This window comes from Botrytis porri, assembly GCF_014898465.1.
Source record: "Botrytis porri strain MUCL 3234 chromosome Unknown BPOR_002, whole genome shotgun sequence".
NCBI classification, from domain to species: domain Eukaryota; kingdom Fungi; phylum Ascomycota; class Leotiomycetes; order Helotiales; family Sclerotiniaceae; genus Botrytis; species Botrytis porri.
In genome coordinates this window covers 209,188-227,269 of record NW_024066076.1, presented here as the reverse complement: position 1 = coordinate 227,269, position 18,082 = coordinate 209,188, and the positions used below count along the sequence as shown (strand labels likewise).

At 42.3% G+C, this 18,082-nt stretch overlaps 7 protein-coding genes across 7 annotated transcripts; 3 read left to right on the top strand and 4 right to left on the bottom strand.

The window, feature by feature from the left end:
* Window positions 1-277: 277 nt before the first annotated feature.
* Window positions 278-1,783, top strand: EAF01_001152 (uncharacterized protein; the record flags this gene model as incomplete). The annotated part of the gene is made up of 1 exon (XM_038909402.1): window positions 278-1,783. One exon carries the CDS (start codon window positions 278-280, stop codon window positions 1,781-1,783), a length of 1,506 nt encoding a protein of 501 aa, XP_038774214.1.
* Window positions 1,784-2,097: 314 nt separating this feature from the next.
* On the bottom strand, window positions 2,098-3,641 carry EAF01_001151 (uncharacterized protein; the record flags this gene model as incomplete). Its single annotated transcript, XM_038909401.1, has 2 exons — window positions 2,098-2,697; window positions 3,110-3,641. The coding sequence occupies 2 exons, from the start codon at window positions 3,639-3,641 to the stop codon at window positions 2,192-2,194; spliced, it is 1,038 nt and encodes a 345-aa protein (XP_038774213.1). The 3' UTR covers window positions 2,098-2,191.
* A 460-nt stretch (window positions 3,642-4,101) lies between these two features.
* On the bottom strand, window positions 4,102-5,134 carry EAF01_001150 (uncharacterized protein). The gene is made up of 3 exons (XM_038909400.1): window positions 4,799-5,134; window positions 4,589-4,687; window positions 4,102-4,468 (listed from the first exon to the last, which is right to left on the bottom strand). The coding sequence occupies exons 1-3, from the start codon at window positions 4,851-4,853 to the stop codon at window positions 4,446-4,448; spliced, it is 177 nt and encodes a 58-aa protein (XP_038774212.1). The 5' UTR covers window positions 4,854-5,134; the 3' UTR covers window positions 4,102-4,445.
* Window positions 5,135-6,815: 1,681 nt separating this feature from the next.
* EAF01_001149 (uncharacterized protein) lies at window positions 6,816-7,796 on the top strand (the record flags this gene model as incomplete). The annotated part of the gene is made up of 1 exon (XM_038909399.1): window positions 6,816-7,796. One exon carries the CDS (start codon window positions 6,816-6,818, stop codon window positions 7,794-7,796), a length of 981 nt encoding a protein of 326 aa, XP_038774211.1.
* A 1,426-nt stretch (window positions 7,797-9,222) lies between these two features.
* Window positions 9,223-10,143, bottom strand: EAF01_001148 (uncharacterized protein; the record flags this gene model as incomplete). Its single annotated transcript, XM_038909398.1, has 1 exon — window positions 9,223-10,143. One exon carries the CDS (start codon window positions 10,141-10,143, stop codon window positions 9,223-9,225), a length of 921 nt encoding a protein of 306 aa, XP_038774210.1.
* A 2,261-nt stretch (window positions 10,144-12,404) lies between these two features.
* Window positions 12,405-12,674, bottom strand: EAF01_001147 (uncharacterized protein; the record flags this gene model as incomplete). The annotated part of the gene is given in 2 exon segments (XM_038909397.1): window positions 12,405-12,577; window positions 12,596-12,674. The coding sequence occupies 2 exon segments, from the start codon at window positions 12,672-12,674 to the stop codon at window positions 12,405-12,407; spliced, it is 252 nt and encodes an 83-aa protein (XP_038774209.1).
* Window positions 12,675-14,145: 1,471 nt separating this feature from the next.
* On the top strand, window positions 14,146-17,415 carry EAF01_001146 (uncharacterized protein; the record flags this gene model as incomplete). The annotated part of the gene is made up of 3 exons (XM_038909396.1): window positions 14,146-14,767; window positions 14,833-16,231; window positions 16,284-17,415. The coding sequence occupies 3 exons, from the start codon at window positions 14,146-14,148 to the stop codon at window positions 17,413-17,415; spliced, it is 3,153 nt and encodes a 1,050-aa protein (XP_038774208.1).
* Between the last annotated feature and the right edge of the window lie 667 nt (window positions 17,416-18,082).

The following is an 18,082-nucleotide window of genomic DNA, read 5'->3' as shown; positions in this document are numbered from 1 at the left end:
TTCTATATAAAGGTTGTCCGGTCCGCATTTGAAAAAAAATCATCTCTTCCTATTTATACCAACATCAAGCATACCTTCATACATACCTTCATATATACCTTCACACATACCTTTACACAAACCTTTACATAAACCAGAGATAACAATGGCGAATCCCGCCAACATGACTTCTCCCCAAGTCCATCAATGTATATCTTCACTCCAAACATCATCCTGGCACCTAGCATTGCTGTCACTAGCAGTCACCATATTCACACTATATCTCTCCATGTCAATGATGATTGCAAAAATATCCTCATTCTACCCTACTTCCAACTTCAAACCCGCCACATCTCAGCCCCATCCTTGGAAGAACACTGCGAAAATTCTCTTATCGCTCATTTTGTTAACGGGTGTAGATCTTGACTTCCTCATCTACTATTTCTTCTATCACATTTCGCGCAAATTACTTGCGATTTCAGGTCTGGGCACGAGAGGAAAATTGAAGCTCCTCGCAATCACTCTCGCTTTTGAACCATGCTGGTTTTTAATTGGTGCTGCTCACAATTTTGGTGAAATGTATATAGACATAACATTGGAGCGTATCCTGAGGCCATTGGGGGAGAAGAAAAACAATGCTACTGAGAAGGAAGAGGAAAAGGAAGAAAAAGCTCACTCTGCAAACTATCCTGAACCAATCTCCGTAATCATCAATCGTTTATTCTCACTACGAGACGGAATTGAATACAATATCTTCGAAGAATCGGATGAAACCGACTCATACAAGCGAATAATTGGGAAACCAAAGGAAACACAAAAACCCGAGAGCGAAGCAGACAAGAAGGAAAATAAATATTCTTCCGCTCTTAGACATTCCAATAATCAATCTTCCCTGTCCCAAGCAAGAGCGCGTCGCTTCCTCGATTTTATGAGCTTCGACACTGAGAAAGGACCCCATAACCATCTCAATAAATATACTGTCGCGGAAGAGAGAATTTCTGCACCATATTATCTTACTCCACTTCCATGTGCTCAATTCGGGCCAACAACCATCGTTCGCCTTCCAAGCACTCTCAGATCCAGAATCCGTTGCATGATCGACTCAGTTACGCGAGAACTGAAATCAGAAAAGAGACATAAAGCACTGCGACTCATCGTAGAAACCGAACAATATGTGGAGAAATTATTCTTGAGATCTGAATCTAGCATGCCGGAAATGGTTGGGCAAATGGAGGAATTAGAAAGAAAGTTGAAGGGAATTTTTGAAGATGCGGAAATTGCTGAAGTGGAGAATGAGAGGGAGGTAGGAGATGATGATGATGAAGATGAAGAGGAGGAATTGGCATCCGGTATCTTGACTCCCTCAACCTCTTCAGGTGCATCAACACCTATTGTACGACCGGCAACTCCCTGGGTTCGTTCTGAATTTGCATTTGGAGATGCTACTGAGGATGAAGAGGAAGACATGTCGACTGGTGTGTTGCCACCTTCAACCTCATCCACGCCTTCGACGCCTGATATAACCCGGGCAATTCCCACATCTCCTCCACCTCCACCCCCATCCCCATCCACATTCACTCCAAAAACCACCATCGCCGGCCGTCCCTGGCACCTCTTCCTCGTCGATACAATCTACAAATGCGACAACTCCCTCGATTACGAATGGAGAACCCCCGAGCTGTTCAACGCATGGTGTAGAAAAAATTCCTGGTTTGCCGTTACAGAAGGAGAAATTGCGCTTTTGGAAAAATGGAAATGGTGGGCGTTGGATGATAGCCCTGTAGTTGAGAAGTGGAATTGGTAGATAGTGCGGATTGGGAATATGCACCAGGATTGATGATCTGATGAATATCTCAGAGTCATCTTACAGCGGTTAGAATGATTTGTAAATAGATATAGATTGAGATGCAAGAAACAGCGGAAAGTCTAGTTTATAGTAAATATTGCTAGACGTAAAATTGAAGACCATCTTGTGATCATTTCTTCGGTTGTCTCCATTGTGAATCTACGAAACGGAGACAGTAAGATCAAAAGACATCTCAGCATGTGAATTCAATCAAGTATTGGCGATCGGAAGAATGACGATTGACACTATGAATAGCATTGACTTGATGAGAATCTTTGATATGCGACTGTCTGGGGAGCACCAATACCACACCAGATGTAGCCTCAGTCACCGATTTCTACACCGTTCCCTTTATCTCTCCAATAATCAACCAACAACATTCCCGCCAACACCCTCACACCACCCTTTAATATTCTCTATGACAACCCTCCTCAATTTCTCCACACTACTTTTTCCATACCAAGCAACATGCGGACTCAAAATTAATCTTCCACTATCCCGCAATTCGCTATCCCTGGCTGCTTTCACTAACGTATTATTTTCTCCGGCTGGTTCTTCTACATAAACATCTGTTGCGGCTCCTGCAACTTTGCCTTGCTTCAATGCATCTACCAAATCCTCTTCATTGACTATTCCTCCTCGTGCGATATTGATGATGAGAGCATCTGGTCTCATTATTGATAATTCCGCCGAGGCAGTCATATTTTCGGTAGTGGGTGTCAAGGGAAGAGAAAGGAAGAGGACGGTACTGGTTTTCAAGACGGTAGTAAATGGGGTATAATTTGGACGGGTTTCGGATTCGGTAACACCTTTTCGCTCGCAGAATTGGACTGTCATTCCTAAGGCTCGACAAAGGTTTGCTATTCGGTTTCCTATGGTTTGTTAGTATTTATGGTTCGTGTGATTGGTGTTGTGGAATTGCAGGCATAGTTTTTAATGGCCCAGTCTGAAAGTGAAAGAACCAGAAGCTTCAATCCCGGAAGCCCATTTGAGCACTCGGTCTTCATCAGTTCCAAAAGTCCGGGCTGTAGTCCGGACTATTGAGTTTTCTGGTTCTTATACATAAATCGACGTTCAGACTACTGACTATTTTGGGTTGAAAAGGAGATGAAAGCTCTAGAGACGCCCATATCACATGATCTGGTCAATTTTGACGACATCACCTAGACAATACCGCCTACCGATAGAATATCATAAGAGAAGCATGAAACGAACTACGTCTCAATGACTCCTTCGACTCGACCCTCAAAAATAACCGTAAGAAAAACTAAACTGCAATCTTACCTAACTCCCCACCCCCTACAACTCCCACCACTTCCCCTTTAAATCCTGTCATCAAACCCCCATAAAAGTGCTCACTCAAACTTCCCTTCTCCTTCCATTCCTTTCCCTCTCTAGTCCTTTCATGCATCCCCACTACATTTCTTCGTAGTGCCATATACAACGTCAATCCATGTTCTGACACCGCCTCATTACTTGCCGCCGGGACATTCGATACCGAAATTCCATGTTCTTTACAATAAGCGATATCGATATGATCTGTTCCGATGGCGAGAATAGCTACATGCTTCAAATTCGGTAGTTGAGATAAAATGGATGAGGTGAGGAAGAACCGGGTAGAGATTAAGACGTGGGCGGGTTTGAGATATGTTATTAGTTCGTCACCCTTTGGAGGAGGATTGGGTAGCTCGGTGACGGTATAAGGGATTGGGAGCGATGAGAAATCGGGTGAGGGTGTATGGATTGGATCAAGACGTAGAATACGGAGGGTCTCGGGTAGATTTGGACGGAGGGTTTGTGAAGTTGAGTCAGCCATAGTTGCTTGATAAATAGAGACGGGATTGGCTGGTTAGATGAAGAGGTTTGCTTTAATTCGAGCAGTAGTCCTGTACTCAGTTTGAAAAGCACCAGGGAATGAAAATGAAATCTATGTGATGAAAAACAAGAACATCTTTTAAGCACATGTCTATTGAAAAGGCGCAAGTTTTAGTGGAACCTTTCTCCACATTTGTGATTGTCCGTGATAGGAGACTTCGCTTATCAGATTGGACGATCACCAGGTGGAAATTACAAATAAGGTTCTGCTTATCTTCCGACAAAAATGTTGTGAATGTCTGAGTTTGGATTGGAAATTGGAAATTTGGAAAGGAATGATTGAGATGTTGTCGTCGCGGTACAATCACCATCAGCAAAATTACAGCCGATGAAGGTAAGAGTCAGAACAATCCTCGATGAATGAGGCATGTATTTGTCATTCTTCCTGCAAGAGAGATATGTGTGGTGCTAAATTACAAAAGCAGTTGCGGATAATGGTATGCAATTGGAAAGACGGTGCTACAGTGCAAATTTGATCATCAGTATGATCTACTCCCATCCTATCCTACTCCGACGACACCAATCCAACCCAATTCAATGGACAACCACCGTCAAAGGCAACACTAATGAAATAACATCTACGCCGTACACTTTTTCCCAAGGCCATGCTGACAATAAGTAAACAACACACCACGATCTCTCGACCATGTCCGCTTCATTACTAATCGCCTCCGATGGTTCCTGAATTCAAACTCCGTTCTTCCATATGAGGATGAAAGCTGTGGCATCCAGAAAAGAAGTTGATTTACATGCCAGAGTTCTTGGCGGCTAAGTAGTTTTAAACGTGTTAGTACACCCGAGAAGTTCTTAGGGACTGAAAAGGTAAAGACCAAGGGAAAAAGATAGTCATATTATTGGGAAAAGAGAAGAGGAAATCCTGTAGCGTACCTTGGTTGACACCAGCAGAGTCGAAGCTAACGACATTTCCCTGGGCGTCACTCATTGAGGCAGTCGATGCATCCACTGCGCGTGATGCGAGTTGAACAGCTGTGTTTTTATTAGCAGGGGAAAGTTATATTACTCCGTTGATACGGGGAACGGAAAAGTGTCTGTGGATGATGAAGGTAGGACGTCGGGTGAAAAATTAGCATAACATACGTGTGGCAATCGCAATGGCGACGAAAGAGAGAATAGTGACAATTGTGAACTGCATGATTGCTGGTGGGTATGTTTATTTAGGTATTGAGCGATGAAAAATGCAGAAGACTATTTAATGATGGTGATGATTTGATGAAGTCGACCGGCAACAAGTGATTCAGTATACACAAGAAATTAAGCAATGATTGATAGATGAAGAGATTGAAGGATAACGAGATGAAGATTGATGATAAAACGAGTTCCCCATACTTCAAGATCCTCGTCTTTATATCTTTTCTTCATTTAATATCAATATCCCACGAACTCAAAACGAGGATCCAGACTCAAACCTGCGCCTCTCGCTTCCCAAAACCATCATCACAGAATTCATCCAATATTAAGAGATGATTTCAGAGAGGCACCTATCAACATGCCAACCCCATGTCTATTCGAATTTATCGCTTTGCTTGATTCGCAGAGATCATAATTCGAGCAGAAACCAGGGTTCATTGCATTGAAAATTGGATGACAATCACATGGTTATGATACATCGAATGTATGGACAAGGCTTATCTTGTGTAGAGTATCATTTAATCTCGTGGACATTCCTCAGATTTGCTGGAGAGTTGGGGTAACAGTAGAGAAAAACTGGATTGATGTGGTGTAAGGTTTAAAGGAAAAAGGGTGATGAAACATGGATGAAGTGAAGCGAGATGCAAAGAAGGCTGTCATCCCAACATTACCCATGAAGCTTCGAAAACAATGATCCGATGTAGTAAGGATCTTTTATGAGTAGAAGGTTTTGGAAAGACGGAAATCTTGAGATCCGAACAGATGGACTTTTGAAGGCTGTATAGCGAAGATGTTGTGGAGGATTAAGGTTTTTTTTTGTTTTTGTTTATAAATTTCAGGGGTAAAGGTCTTGTTTGAGGCTGGGTGGTCTGGGAAATGATTGACGACAAGCTTCTTAGACAGGTACCTGATGTTGATAAGTAAGTATATTGATTATTGCTTTTGATTTGTAAATAGCCATTGAGTATTTGACTTGGGATCTGTTTTAGCCTTGGTATCAAAGAACATGGCGTTGGATGGGCTAACACTGACTAGATACTGGGTACCTGAGTGTCTCGGGATATTTGTCCTTTGTAGTTTGTACTTTGAAATGATGACATATAAGAAAGAATACCTTTCAACCCAATACCAAAGAAGTCATCGCCATAGTCTCAACATCCACGTCGCTGGTCAATCCAAATCACTCCAGCTTCATTCTATACGATGGAAATGAAATCTAATCATCATTGATGTGAAGCCATAAAAAGAAAGCATCTACTGAGTATTCAATTTACTCATCTCATGCTGTATGGTATTCCGACCGACCGACCAACCGACCAACCAACGGAACCTAATGAGCCGAGCAAACCGGAGATCTCGGGCTAGAATGATGCAACCTCTTCGAATCCGAATCCGGAAGTGATATACGGTAATGCACAATTCACAATCACAAATTATCCACTCGAATCTCGATTTATGCAAATCACAAGCAAGTAGTACCTGAAACATTCCAAGGTTCATCATCGATTTCCACAAATCAAAGACCAAAGCTTATCGATAACCCCCCGCTATGAAGTCCCACAACCCCCAAGCTCCTTCGACCGGTCCTGACATTCATCTTCACTCACAACATCCTTCCTATCAGACTTCACTTCCACTTAGATACCGTATCTTAATAACATCAATAACATCAATAACCTCAAGAACCTCAAGGACCTCAAGAACCTCATTACAACAACAACAACAACAACAACTGACTCTCATCCCAAAGTCTGTCAAGTACAATAGAATCAACTTATTACATGAATACAAATTCAAATTCAAATACGATTACCAATATTCATACAATCACTCGGATCTATATTCGCATCTCCATCTCTCACCATCAGGTCGACAACTACAACTCCATCCAAATCTAATCCTCAACACCACCCCAAATTCATCTACCAATCCATCTACACCAATAACACCAATAACACCCACAATTATGGCAACCCCAGATCATTGTCTCTATTGTTTCGAAGTTTTAACTGCTCATCTGGAAAAACGACAACCATTAGGGTTGGAAAAGGTTCAAGAATTATGGACATCTTATCCTAAAGGTCTCGAATTACAAAACGCCGAAGAAGATGAAGAAGAAGATGTTGATCTTCACATAACTGGCACCCATCCACCAAAATCAAATCCGAGACCCGATCCCAATTCAACCACAAATTCAGCACGACATCCTATCCTCCAACGAATTACACGATCTGCTTCCGGAACTAGTACACCATCTTCTACTTCCTCCTCCGAACGAACATCAATCTCGAATTCCACATCTGCAACGACACCCTCTAGTTCCACCACCTCATTCACCCCCATCGGTATCTCCCCTACTCCCCGTCAAACAACCCAACTCTCTCCTCCCCGCAATCTCCGCGAATGGTCCACCCCCCTCTTCGTAACCTGGAATACTCTTTCCTCCTCCTCACAACCGCATCAACAATCTCACTCTCTACGCGGCTGCATCGGTACTTTCTCCTCGGAACCCCTCCTCACCTCTCTACCCGAATATGCAATAATTTCCGCTCTGCACGATTCTCGCTTCGATCCCATTACGCTGCGGGAACTCCCAAGTCTCGAGGTTGCCGTTACTTTACTGACGGATTTCGAAGAGTGTGCTCATCCGCTGGATTGGGAGATTGGAGTTCATGGAATTAGGATTAGTTTTTATCACAAGAACAAGAGGTTTGGAGCATGTTATTTACCCGATGTGGCGGTGGAGCAGGAGTGGGGAAAGGAAGAAACGGTTGTGAGTGCAATGAGGAAGGCGGGTTGGGGAGGAAGAAGAGAGAAGTGGAGGGAAGTGAGCCAGTTGAGTGTTGTTAGGTATCAGGGAAGAAAAGAGAGTGTTAGTTGGAAGGAATATAATGAGTGGAGGACTTGGGTAGAGAAGCTGGATAAGAATACTGAGGCGAGGAATTAGAGGGGGTTGAGATTACCTTCTAGATACTGGAGATAGGGATAAGAAAGGAAGGAATCTCAATATCATCGATTTAGCGGGTGGTAAAAGTGTGCGGAAATGGAATATGGAGAGCATAAGACACAACATACAATGATTTATGATAAGTTACAACAGATAGAGATTTATGGAACGGGGGGAGGGGTTCAATTCAACTTATTCCTTCTGTCATTCTACTTTATTACCTCCCTACTTCATATCATCGCATCGCATCTACTTCCCTCACGCCCCGCCTACTCATTCGTAGGAGAATTAATAAACCGGAATTGACCACTGGAAAGCCCTCCAATAATCCAATTGTACCATTATAGTTTTAAGAATTTAGAGTTTGAATACTAGATAGAATAATAATTGAAAATTATCCAAAGGTTCTAGAGCCCTCTAGCGCTCCATCCATCTATTTATTTACTCATTCATTCATACATACATACATACATACAACATACATACATACATACATACATACATACATACATACATATATACATATATACATATATCCATCCATCCATTCATTCATTCATTCATACTATATTTATACATATACACATATACACATATACATGTATCCATTCATTCATTCATTCATTCATCCATACTATATCTTCTCCTCTTCTCCCCATCCCTCTATCTCCTCTTCACTCCACCTAAATCTCCAATATATCTCAATCTTAATCTCAATCTCAATCTCAATCTATTTTACTACTATTACACACATAGTTACTCACATCGCAAGCAGCATGTTACAACATTACCATTCTTCGACGAGACGAGAGGTATTCACACATCTCACATTTCATACGTATCTACCCAACCTAAGTAACATCTTACAGACGGTACTAGACTGGTGGATATACACATCATTCAAGACCCTTTCAACCGATTCAAGGATTCGATCGCTAGAGAGAAATATAAATAAAAAGCTCCCAAGCTCCTCACTAGATGCTTTCCTATCCTATGGTATATGGTATATGGTATATGCTATTCCTTTTTTCCCCCTGCGTCTTTTCTTTTTGGCAATGGATAGATAGCACTGCGGTAATGATTTTTGTTCCATTCCATTCCGTACAGCTCATCTAGCTCCTTGACATTGATTGGCATTTAACTGGCCTAAATTGACAAATCCAACCATTCCGTATCCATCCCGTCCAAGCGTAACCTTCCTCCATGCTATCCCTATCCCTATGCTTATCCCTTCCCTTTCCTTTCCCTCCCAAATACAAAATACAAATGGATATCCAGTAAATCAACTAAGCAAAATCACTACTCATAAGTTGTGATGTCATTAATATATGTCGTAAGTTCTCGTCTTGTGTCGTCCATCTCATCTCATTCCTTCTTTCTCAATCAGTATTATCTCTAACCACCTCATTCCATCCATTCCATCGATTTATTTCCAACAGGCGAACTTCCTTCCTATCTCCCTCAATCTCCCCCTGCTAATTCCTCTCCCATTCCTATTCCCTCTTTTTTCAAACTCTTCATTTGGAGTTCCTGGTGGTAAAGGCGTCAATGGTCTCGTCATCGCCCTCCTAGTCCCCAACTTCTCTCCTGCCCCATTCATTTCATCCCCTTCTACCCCATCCATACGCACTCCCGATATCTCATCCCCAAATTCCCCTCTATCCATCAATTCCCTATCCATCAGTGCTTTCTTCCTTGCCTCTACAACCCGTCTAACAATCAACGCAAAAGTCTCCTCAATATTAACAATACTCCTCGCGCTTGTTTCCATAAACCCACAATTTCTTGCTCTAGCCCAATCTAAACCCTGCGAAGCCGTCACCTCGCGCGATTCTTGCAGATCGCATTTATTTCCCGCAATGATTTTAATCGGAGGTGTATATCCAAAATCCATTCTTCCCCCTTCTATTGATTTTGCATTTGAGCTCTGGAATTTCTTTGTTTTTGAACGAGATTTCAAAGGAGAAGATTCCGCCTGCGCTCTTCTCCATTCTTCGCCCCGAACTTCTCCCTCCATGGTAACTAATTCGTCGAACCAATCCAGCGCATCCAAACTTTCGCGTCGCGTAATATCATATACCAATAAGAAAGCATCACTTCTCATACTCCCATTAGCACTCTGCCACATCCCACGATATTCTTCTTGGCCTGCGGTGTCGGTTATGGAGAGATGATATGTTTGACCATCGATGCGCCGAGTGAGAGTATAAGAATCTTCAATGGTAGGGTCGTAGTCAGATGTCCATTGAGATTTTACGAGGCGGAGGGTTAAAGCGGATTTGCCCACGCCACCGTCGCCAAGGATGGTTATGGTTATGCGATTGGAGTCATAAGAGGTTGCTGCCATGGTCGGTTGTGTGGTATGGTATAGTGAGGTATCTGCGAAGATGGGGTAAGAGGGAAAAAGATTGAAGATTGATCAATTGGTAGGGTTTATTTAAGAGCGAGAGCGGAAGGACAAGTTGTTTGAGAAGGTGTTTGAGGTATGGTAGAAGTAGAATTGAAACCGTCGCTCGAAATCAAATCGATTGTCGCAGATATCTGTTCTTAACTGAGCGTTCAATGTCCGTTCAATGTCTGTTCGTTCGTTCCTTCATTCATTCGCTCGCTCGTTCATTTGTTTGTTTGTTCGTGTATGTATTGTATGTGTTGGATGTGTGTATTCCTCCAACCCTCCTACCTTCCTCCGCATTCACTCACGAATTCTCTTATATCCTTTCTCCTTTCTTTCCTTTTCCCAATTGCGCCAAACCTTGGATCCAATTGATTTAAAACAATTCGATCCCATTCGCATATCCTTCTTTCAACTAACCTCCGAAAACCCAATTGTCTTCTAGTCGAAAGAAGAAATTCCGCACAGACTGAAATATAAATATAATCTCTCCCGCGTCTCTTTTTAATTCCAATCCATCTTACCGTTATCCCCTTTCTTTTAATAGTATGTTTCCTCTTCAATTGGGTTTGGCGTATATATATTCTCCTATTCTCTTGAAGAATTGGAATCGTCTATGCATTTGTGAAGTTTGAGGACCGATATGCAACGATGAAAAAAAGAAAGAAAAAAAGGTGTGGCACACCCAACAATCGATTTGTACAACCGCGCCCCTCAATTAGTCTTCTCCAACTTCCCGAGACAAACAAGCAGACACGGAAGGGCAAGACGTGAACGGTTGAGCGATTATGTTGAGCCAAGTCATACCATTCGATAGTATATACTGGTCTGATATCAATCAACATGGACAGCTTCTCCCTGCTGTGCAAGGCGAGCGATGAATAACCCCCTGGTAAATACTTTGACCTACCTATTGAAAAGACATGTTACTCTCTATGCTTTTCGCATCTGGATTGACTCGAATGTTTATATTGGGTAATCCGTTCCCGAGCCCCGAGTCAATATAAGACCTTATGAAGACGTGGAAGGAAAAAAAGGGAATCTGAATCAAATCCTAGACTGAACTCTCCGGGGAAGGAAAAGATATGGAGACTCGGGTGACTCGAGAGATTTGAGAGATTGGGCTAAATGGAATGATATAATAAAAGGTAAACATTATGCGGAGATATACCAGGGGTATGTAAACCAATGAACTGTGAGAATTGAAGATGGATGGATGAATAGATGGATAGATGGATCAATAGAAAAATTGGTCTGTGAGATGAACCCGTGGGTGGCTTGGCTTGGTGGGCGGACGACCGAGACGGGCTAATTGTGATTTGTTCTTTTGGATCTTCTTCTCTCTTCCTTGGTAATTGGTAGGAGAGATCCAAAGCGAACAATTCTTCGCAGACAGACAAACTTCTACATGTTGTCTTCATATATAGACGTCGTAACAAAGGGGAAGAGGTTGAGATCTTCGATAAGCTCATTCGTGCGTGTACTGGCCAAGTGCGGGATTTGAGAATACTGAGAGGAAATGGATCAAAGGCTGCAAGAATCAACAAAGCAAGTAAGCAAGCAAGCAATTGATCAATCAATCAATACACAAGTAGGTATTCTGTGCAGACTATTCTTGTTCTTCATACCTTTCCTCAAATTCGTTGCTTCATCCACCCATCCCCTTTCATTGAATTGAAGAAATGTACTCGAGTAGTGAGGAAGGTATTCAACTGGTTGCAAGCTGCACCTTGAATAGAATACAATCTCATCGAGTTGAGCTTCCTTTGCGAATAAACCACCAGGGATGAAATGTTATTCGTGAGGCTGGTCTGGCCTGGGTTGGGGAGGTGCTTCAATCATTTTCCCTCTTATTATTCTTATACTATTAGATAGATAGGTAGTGAAACTATTGATGTGTATATCAAATATAATACAATAACATATTCCATATTCCATCTTCCATCTCCCATATTCTATTTCCTGTTCATTATATTCCATCTTCTCTCTCCCATTTCCCATTTCCTGTTCCTTATATTCATCTCCCATCTCCCTCACCCCTCCAAAGGCCTAAGCTCACTCATCTTCATCTTGGAGGGTCCCTTATCAACCACAATTGCATTGATTGTCACCATCTCCTGTCTATGATAACCATCCCTCGCATGTGCATTAAACGTCCCGATCACTTGATCTTTCTCACCAACTCCTCGAGTGCTTCCCCTCCCTGCTCCTTCCCCTCATCCTTCAATTCCCTCCGCACCTCCCCCATTCTCTTCATCTCCCTGATTTGTTCCATAAGAACTAGGTCTTGTACGGTAGGCCTCCCAACCCACACACCAGAAAAGACACGAAATGTAGATTCCAACAAAGCCACAGAGTGGTCCGATTCCCCATGCTGGGAACTTTCGTTCTATTTCTATGGACAAACCGTATTTCAGAACGTCGGTGGAATTCGAATAAGAGGAGGAGGAGGAGATATTTTGTGCGGGTGAGTTGGTTGCATTCATGGTTGCTGGCCTTTAATATCAATTTGTCAGTATATATCTCGTGAACTCTATGTGGTTCCTAAGAGATGATTCGTATGTGTTTTTCGTATCGTCCAAGACATTCTTGAGGATAAGTCTGTCTTGTGTGAGGAGTCGGTATTTATCGTTAAATGTGTTCTTCATTAAGAAAAGAATTATGAATTAGCGGTTATAGCTCTTAAAACTTTCTAGACTTGTGACCGCTTCAAGTCTCTCTCTTTCATGAAGTGCCGAGCAAGTTGATATACCTTCATGCTGTAGAAACAATGGATCCATTGAATACTGACTGGCATGAACTCGTATGCTCAAAGATCGAGTGTGTGAGTGCGCCTTTATACCAGGTACACAAACAACTGAAAGTGACCATCATAATAGATTGGATGGGCTTAACGTGGTTTAACAGTGGCTCGGTCATATCAGTGGATCGGCCACTTCAAAATACATATAAAACCAGCCTTTTTCAATATTCATATTTTAATTATTAATCGTTATTTTTGAAAAAGAAAAGAATATTAAATAATAATAAAAATTTAATTTTTTTAAAAATCTAGTTTTTATATAAATATTTTTATTATATTGTAAAAAAAAGTGGAAATTGTCACAATTCTTGTTACAAAAAAGTTATCCCTTTAATAAGTGCTTTAATAATTCGAATTTCTAATAAAAAATTAGACTTTTATAATATTTATATAATTAAATATCCAATATTAGATTTTTAGAAAATTATATCAATAAATAAAGAAAGTGCACGGTTATGCACAGACGTATTTTGTATGTAAAAATGGTGGCCGACTCACTGATATGGCCGAGCCACTGTTAAACCACGTTAGCCGTTTGCCCAAAATGAAGATATAGGTCAGTGTCGATATAGGAAGGGGGGGAGGTTATGTTTTAATTGAATAATCAAATAGGTAGATAAGGATTTGAGCAATGTTCCTTACACACTGGATATATGCCGTTATAATGATGATAAAACTTGTTTGGAGGAACAGGGAGATGTAGGGTAGAAATCAACAAGGGCAATTCAAGTGACTTCCTATTCTGGGAAGAACATCGAGAATGGCAGAGCAAATCACTAGTGTGTCTAACCGTTACAGGGGTTTCGGCTCCGCGTTCCCCGCACTAAATAATTCCCCAAACTTCACTCAATCTACCCCTCATCCGCCCTCAATTCATCCAACCAAATTCACGACTCCTGATGGCATTACAATTTGTCGGAGCATATATCCCCGAGGCCGATATCCGTCACCTGTCAATCGACGTATTTTGGTGCTCTCTATGCAATGAGGGGGTCTTCTGGCACGCCCACGAGTGGTGCACTCGATGCCAACTATAGCCTTGACATCAATGCCATGGTAGTATAATATATGCCATGGACAGACCAATACATTCTTTCTCATACATAACATTCACTTCTCGAGGTTTGTAAAATTCTTCACAGCTCACTGCCATCATGGCTTCCGACTTGGACACCTGCGACGAGAAGATCTTCCAACGAAATCGACTTCCAGCGAGATCCTACTATATCCCACCTTCCTCTCTCCTCTTGAATGGCACATGGGACTTTCATTATGCCCCAACACCCAAACATGCACCACTTCCAGTTCAATCAAATACACCAACCTCAGAGTTGGGCACTAAGGAAGGTTATGTGAACGTGCCACCAACTGCAGATAAACAAATTGAGACTATACCAGATGATGAGGTGGAATGGGGAAATATAACAGTTCCGGGGCATGGTCGACCTCAATATACAAATACAATATTCCCATTTCCCGTCTGCCCTCCACATGTCCCGACCGAAAACCCTACAGGAACTTATCGCAGATTGTTCCACGTTCCAAAGTCGTGGGAAAAGTCCTCCCAACTGCGATTGAGATTTGATGGTGTAGATAGCGCGTTTCACGTCTGGGTCAATGGCCAATTCGTTGGGTATTCGCAAGGATCCAGAAATGCGGCGGAATTTGATGTTTCGACATGTGTGAGCCGGGGAAGCGCAAACGAAGTCTGGGTTCGTGTTTACCAATGGTGTGATGGGTCATATATCGAGGATCAAGATCAATGGTGGCTTTCTGGTAAGTTTGAATTCTATGGGAGGGGCAATAAAACTGAGGAATGTAGACTAACAATTTTGTTCCAGGAATATTCAGAGATGTGAATCTTTTATCATTTCCTACAACGGGTCGAATCGACGACTTTTTCGTTACACCCAAGCTCGACGAAAAATACCATGACGCGACTCTGGAAGTTGCCCTGGATTTGGTTGCATCATCTTCTGGAGAGGTAAAATTGACGCTACGTGATACTTCAAATGGCGAAGAAGTCATACCGAGTGGTTCCGAATCTTTTGAGTCTGACGGGGAGAAACTCTCATTGAGCTTGTCGGTTTCACAACCTCAGAAATGGACTGCCGAGACACCCTATTTATATCAGCTTGAGATTTCAATTCATGTGAACAACAAGGTTACTCAGACCATTTGCCAAAACGTCGGTTTCCGTTGCGTCGAGCTCAAAAATGGTCTTATAACTGTCAATGGCAAAGCCATTCTCTTCAATGGCGCAAATCGTCATGACCATCATCCACATCTCGGACGTGCAGTGCCATTATCCCTTATCAAACAGGACTTACTGTTGATGAAGCAACATAATATCAATGCACTACGCTGCTCACATTACCCATCACATCCGGGAATATATGATCTGTGTGATGAGCTTGGTCTATGGGTGATGGATGAAGCAGATTTAGAGTGTCACGGATTTTATGATGCCGTAGCATATCCTGCCAATATCCCAGAATCGATACCTTACGAAGAACGTAAGAAATTGACCTTTCCACAAGCCGCCAAATTTACCTCTGATAACGAAACCTGGCGCGACGCATATATCGACCGAATGACCCAGCTTGTGAACCGAGATAAGAACCATCCTTCGATTATCTTGTGGTCTTTAGGAAATGAAGCATTCTATGGGAAGAATCACAAGGCAATGTATGACTACGCAAAGGAGGTGGACCCTAGCAGATTGGTCCATTATGAGGGTGATGCTGATGCAAAGTCTGCAGACATGTTTTCTTACATGTATCCACCCATCGATGTTCTTGTCAAGCACGCGGAGACTACTGGTGTTTCTGATGGCTCCTATGACAAGCCCGTTGTGCTTTGCGAATATGGCCATGCCATGGGAAATGGACCTGGGGGTTTAGAAGATTATCAGGCTGCATTTAGAGATTACGAAAGACTTCAAGGCGGTTGGATTTGGGAATGGGCGAATCACGGACTGTGGAAGACAGAGCCAGGAAAAGAGGGCTTTTATGCTTACGGAGGTGATTTTGGTGATGTCCCGAATGATGATACCTTTGTCATGGATGGCTTGTGCTACAGCGATCACACCCCTACACCTGGTTTGACAGAACTCAAAAAGGTCATCGCTCCAATTCGTGCTTGGGTCGAGGAGGGTAAAATCGTGATTGCAAATGGTTATGATTTCATAGGGCTTGATCATGTTGTTGCTTCGTATAAGATTGAGTCGTTCGAAAAAAGGTTTGTAGACATTTATCACACTTAAGAAATCAGATTTGCTAACTTTTTGAAGCCGGAAGATTGTAAAATCTGGTGATTTGGCACTTCCAAACATTCTCCCAGGAAAGTCCTCTTCAATAGAATTACCATCTACTCCTTCTAGAAATGGATCGGGCGAGCTATGGATTACAGTCACCTTTCAACAAAAGTTTTCGACTGCTTGGGCTGATGCTGGTCATGAGCTTGCATGGATGCAAGAGCAGATTTCGAAGCCTAATGCAGATTCGATCTCCCGAATTTCCCCTACAAACACTTCTCATCTCGACGTTGTCTCATCTAGGACGGAGTACAGAATTACAGGCTCAAACTTTCTATTTGCATTTGATGCTGCTCGGGGTAGTTTGTCTCAATGGAATTTTAGTAGTCCAGCGACCTTGAAGTCAACCGAGATACTCATCTCATCAATTACACCGGGCTTCTGGAGAGCTCCGACAGACAATGATATGCCTTCTGATCTTCCCTATTATAAACGATATGGTTTAGATGCATTGACGTCGCAGCTTCGATCTTTCGATGTGAAGACCGACGACGATCTAGTTACTCTCACCGCTGTAACATTCATTTCACCTCCAATATTGAACTGGGGCTTCGAGGCTACTACCACATATCAGATCTCAGCAACTGGCTCTTTGACAATCAAAGTCAACCTCAAACCTACTGGATCAATGCCATCAAACTTGCCTAGAGTTGGCTTGGACATTAAACTTCGCGATGATTTCGATAATGCAGAATGGTTCGGTATTGGACCAGGAGAATCGTACGCGGATAAATGCTCTTCACAGAAGCTCGGTATATATTCTGCTGATGTGGATGCGTTACATACTCCTTACGACGTACCGCAAGAAGATGGTAACCGTATGAAGACTAGATGGGTAAATATGACAGATTCCTCCGGAGTGGGAATTAGAGCAAGTTCATCTGAAAGCCCCACGTTTCAATGGGCAGCTACAAGATATTCTCCAAGTACATTGCAAAAAGCGAGACATCCAAGGGACCTAGTGAAGGAAAAAGAAGTATTGTGGAGGTTGGATGCTGAGTCTGCTGGTGTTGGATCGGCGGCTTGTGGACCGGGAGTCAAAGAAGAGTTTCAAGTGAAGTGTGAGGAGAAGAAATTCGCATTTGTATTCGAGAAGATCGGGATATAAGCATTTCTGCTAGGGATATTACATAGATATAAAGGCTTCAATGCCGGGTGGACAATCAAAAATGCTAGATGGGTTATTTACCGGTTGCATTGCTCTCACAGCTGCGTCTTAATAACCTGCACTGCCTCTTTTTATTATTCTCAATTTTCTCCTCGCTGTATCAGGGACAATTACCCATACGCATTCTTGAGCGGCCAAGACTCTCTCATAAGAAGTTAATGCTAGACTATCAGATTTTCGTACCCCCAGGTGCTACTTGTATCATCAATTTTATCAATCTTGTCCTTGCAATTCCTGTGCTTGCGGCATATATTTAATCAAACCTGTTAAGAAAGTGGACTTGATTATGGCTTTCATAATGTGACTTTACTGGCTATCAATATCATGGGTTTGAGATTCGCTGTTGATGAGTGGAGTGAGAGGAGGAGGCGTATCGCAAGTTAAATGTATGATACAAGTTTAGTTCTCAAGGTTATATTGACGAGCACACCATAATCTCTTTGGAGGGTCTAGCAGCTTCAAATGACATGTGTGCTAGAGGAAAGCCAAAATAATCTGCACGATTTATGTGATTTAGCTTGATTGGGGATTGATTGATCAATCTTTCTGAAAGGAATATAGGCTATCTACAGTAGACAAAGAATTAAAAAATTTCATTTCTCTTCGG

What these genes read in the sequence shown, in the direction of transcription:
- EAF01_001150 (XM_038909400.1), bottom strand. Translation starts at nt 4,853, where the DNA reads ATGCAGTTCACAATTGTCACTATTCTCTCTTTCGTCGCCATTGCGATT. An exon ending in CGCCATTGCGATTGCCACAC is followed by an intron (nt 4,688 to 4,798) that starts GTATGTTATGCT and finishes ATAAAAACACAG; the next exon opens with CTGTTCAACTCGCATCACGC. An exon ending in CTCTGCTGGTGTCAACCAAG is followed by an intron (nt 4,469 to 4,588) that starts GTACGCTACAGG and finishes AAAACTACTTAG; the next exon opens with CCGCCAAGAACTCTGGCATG.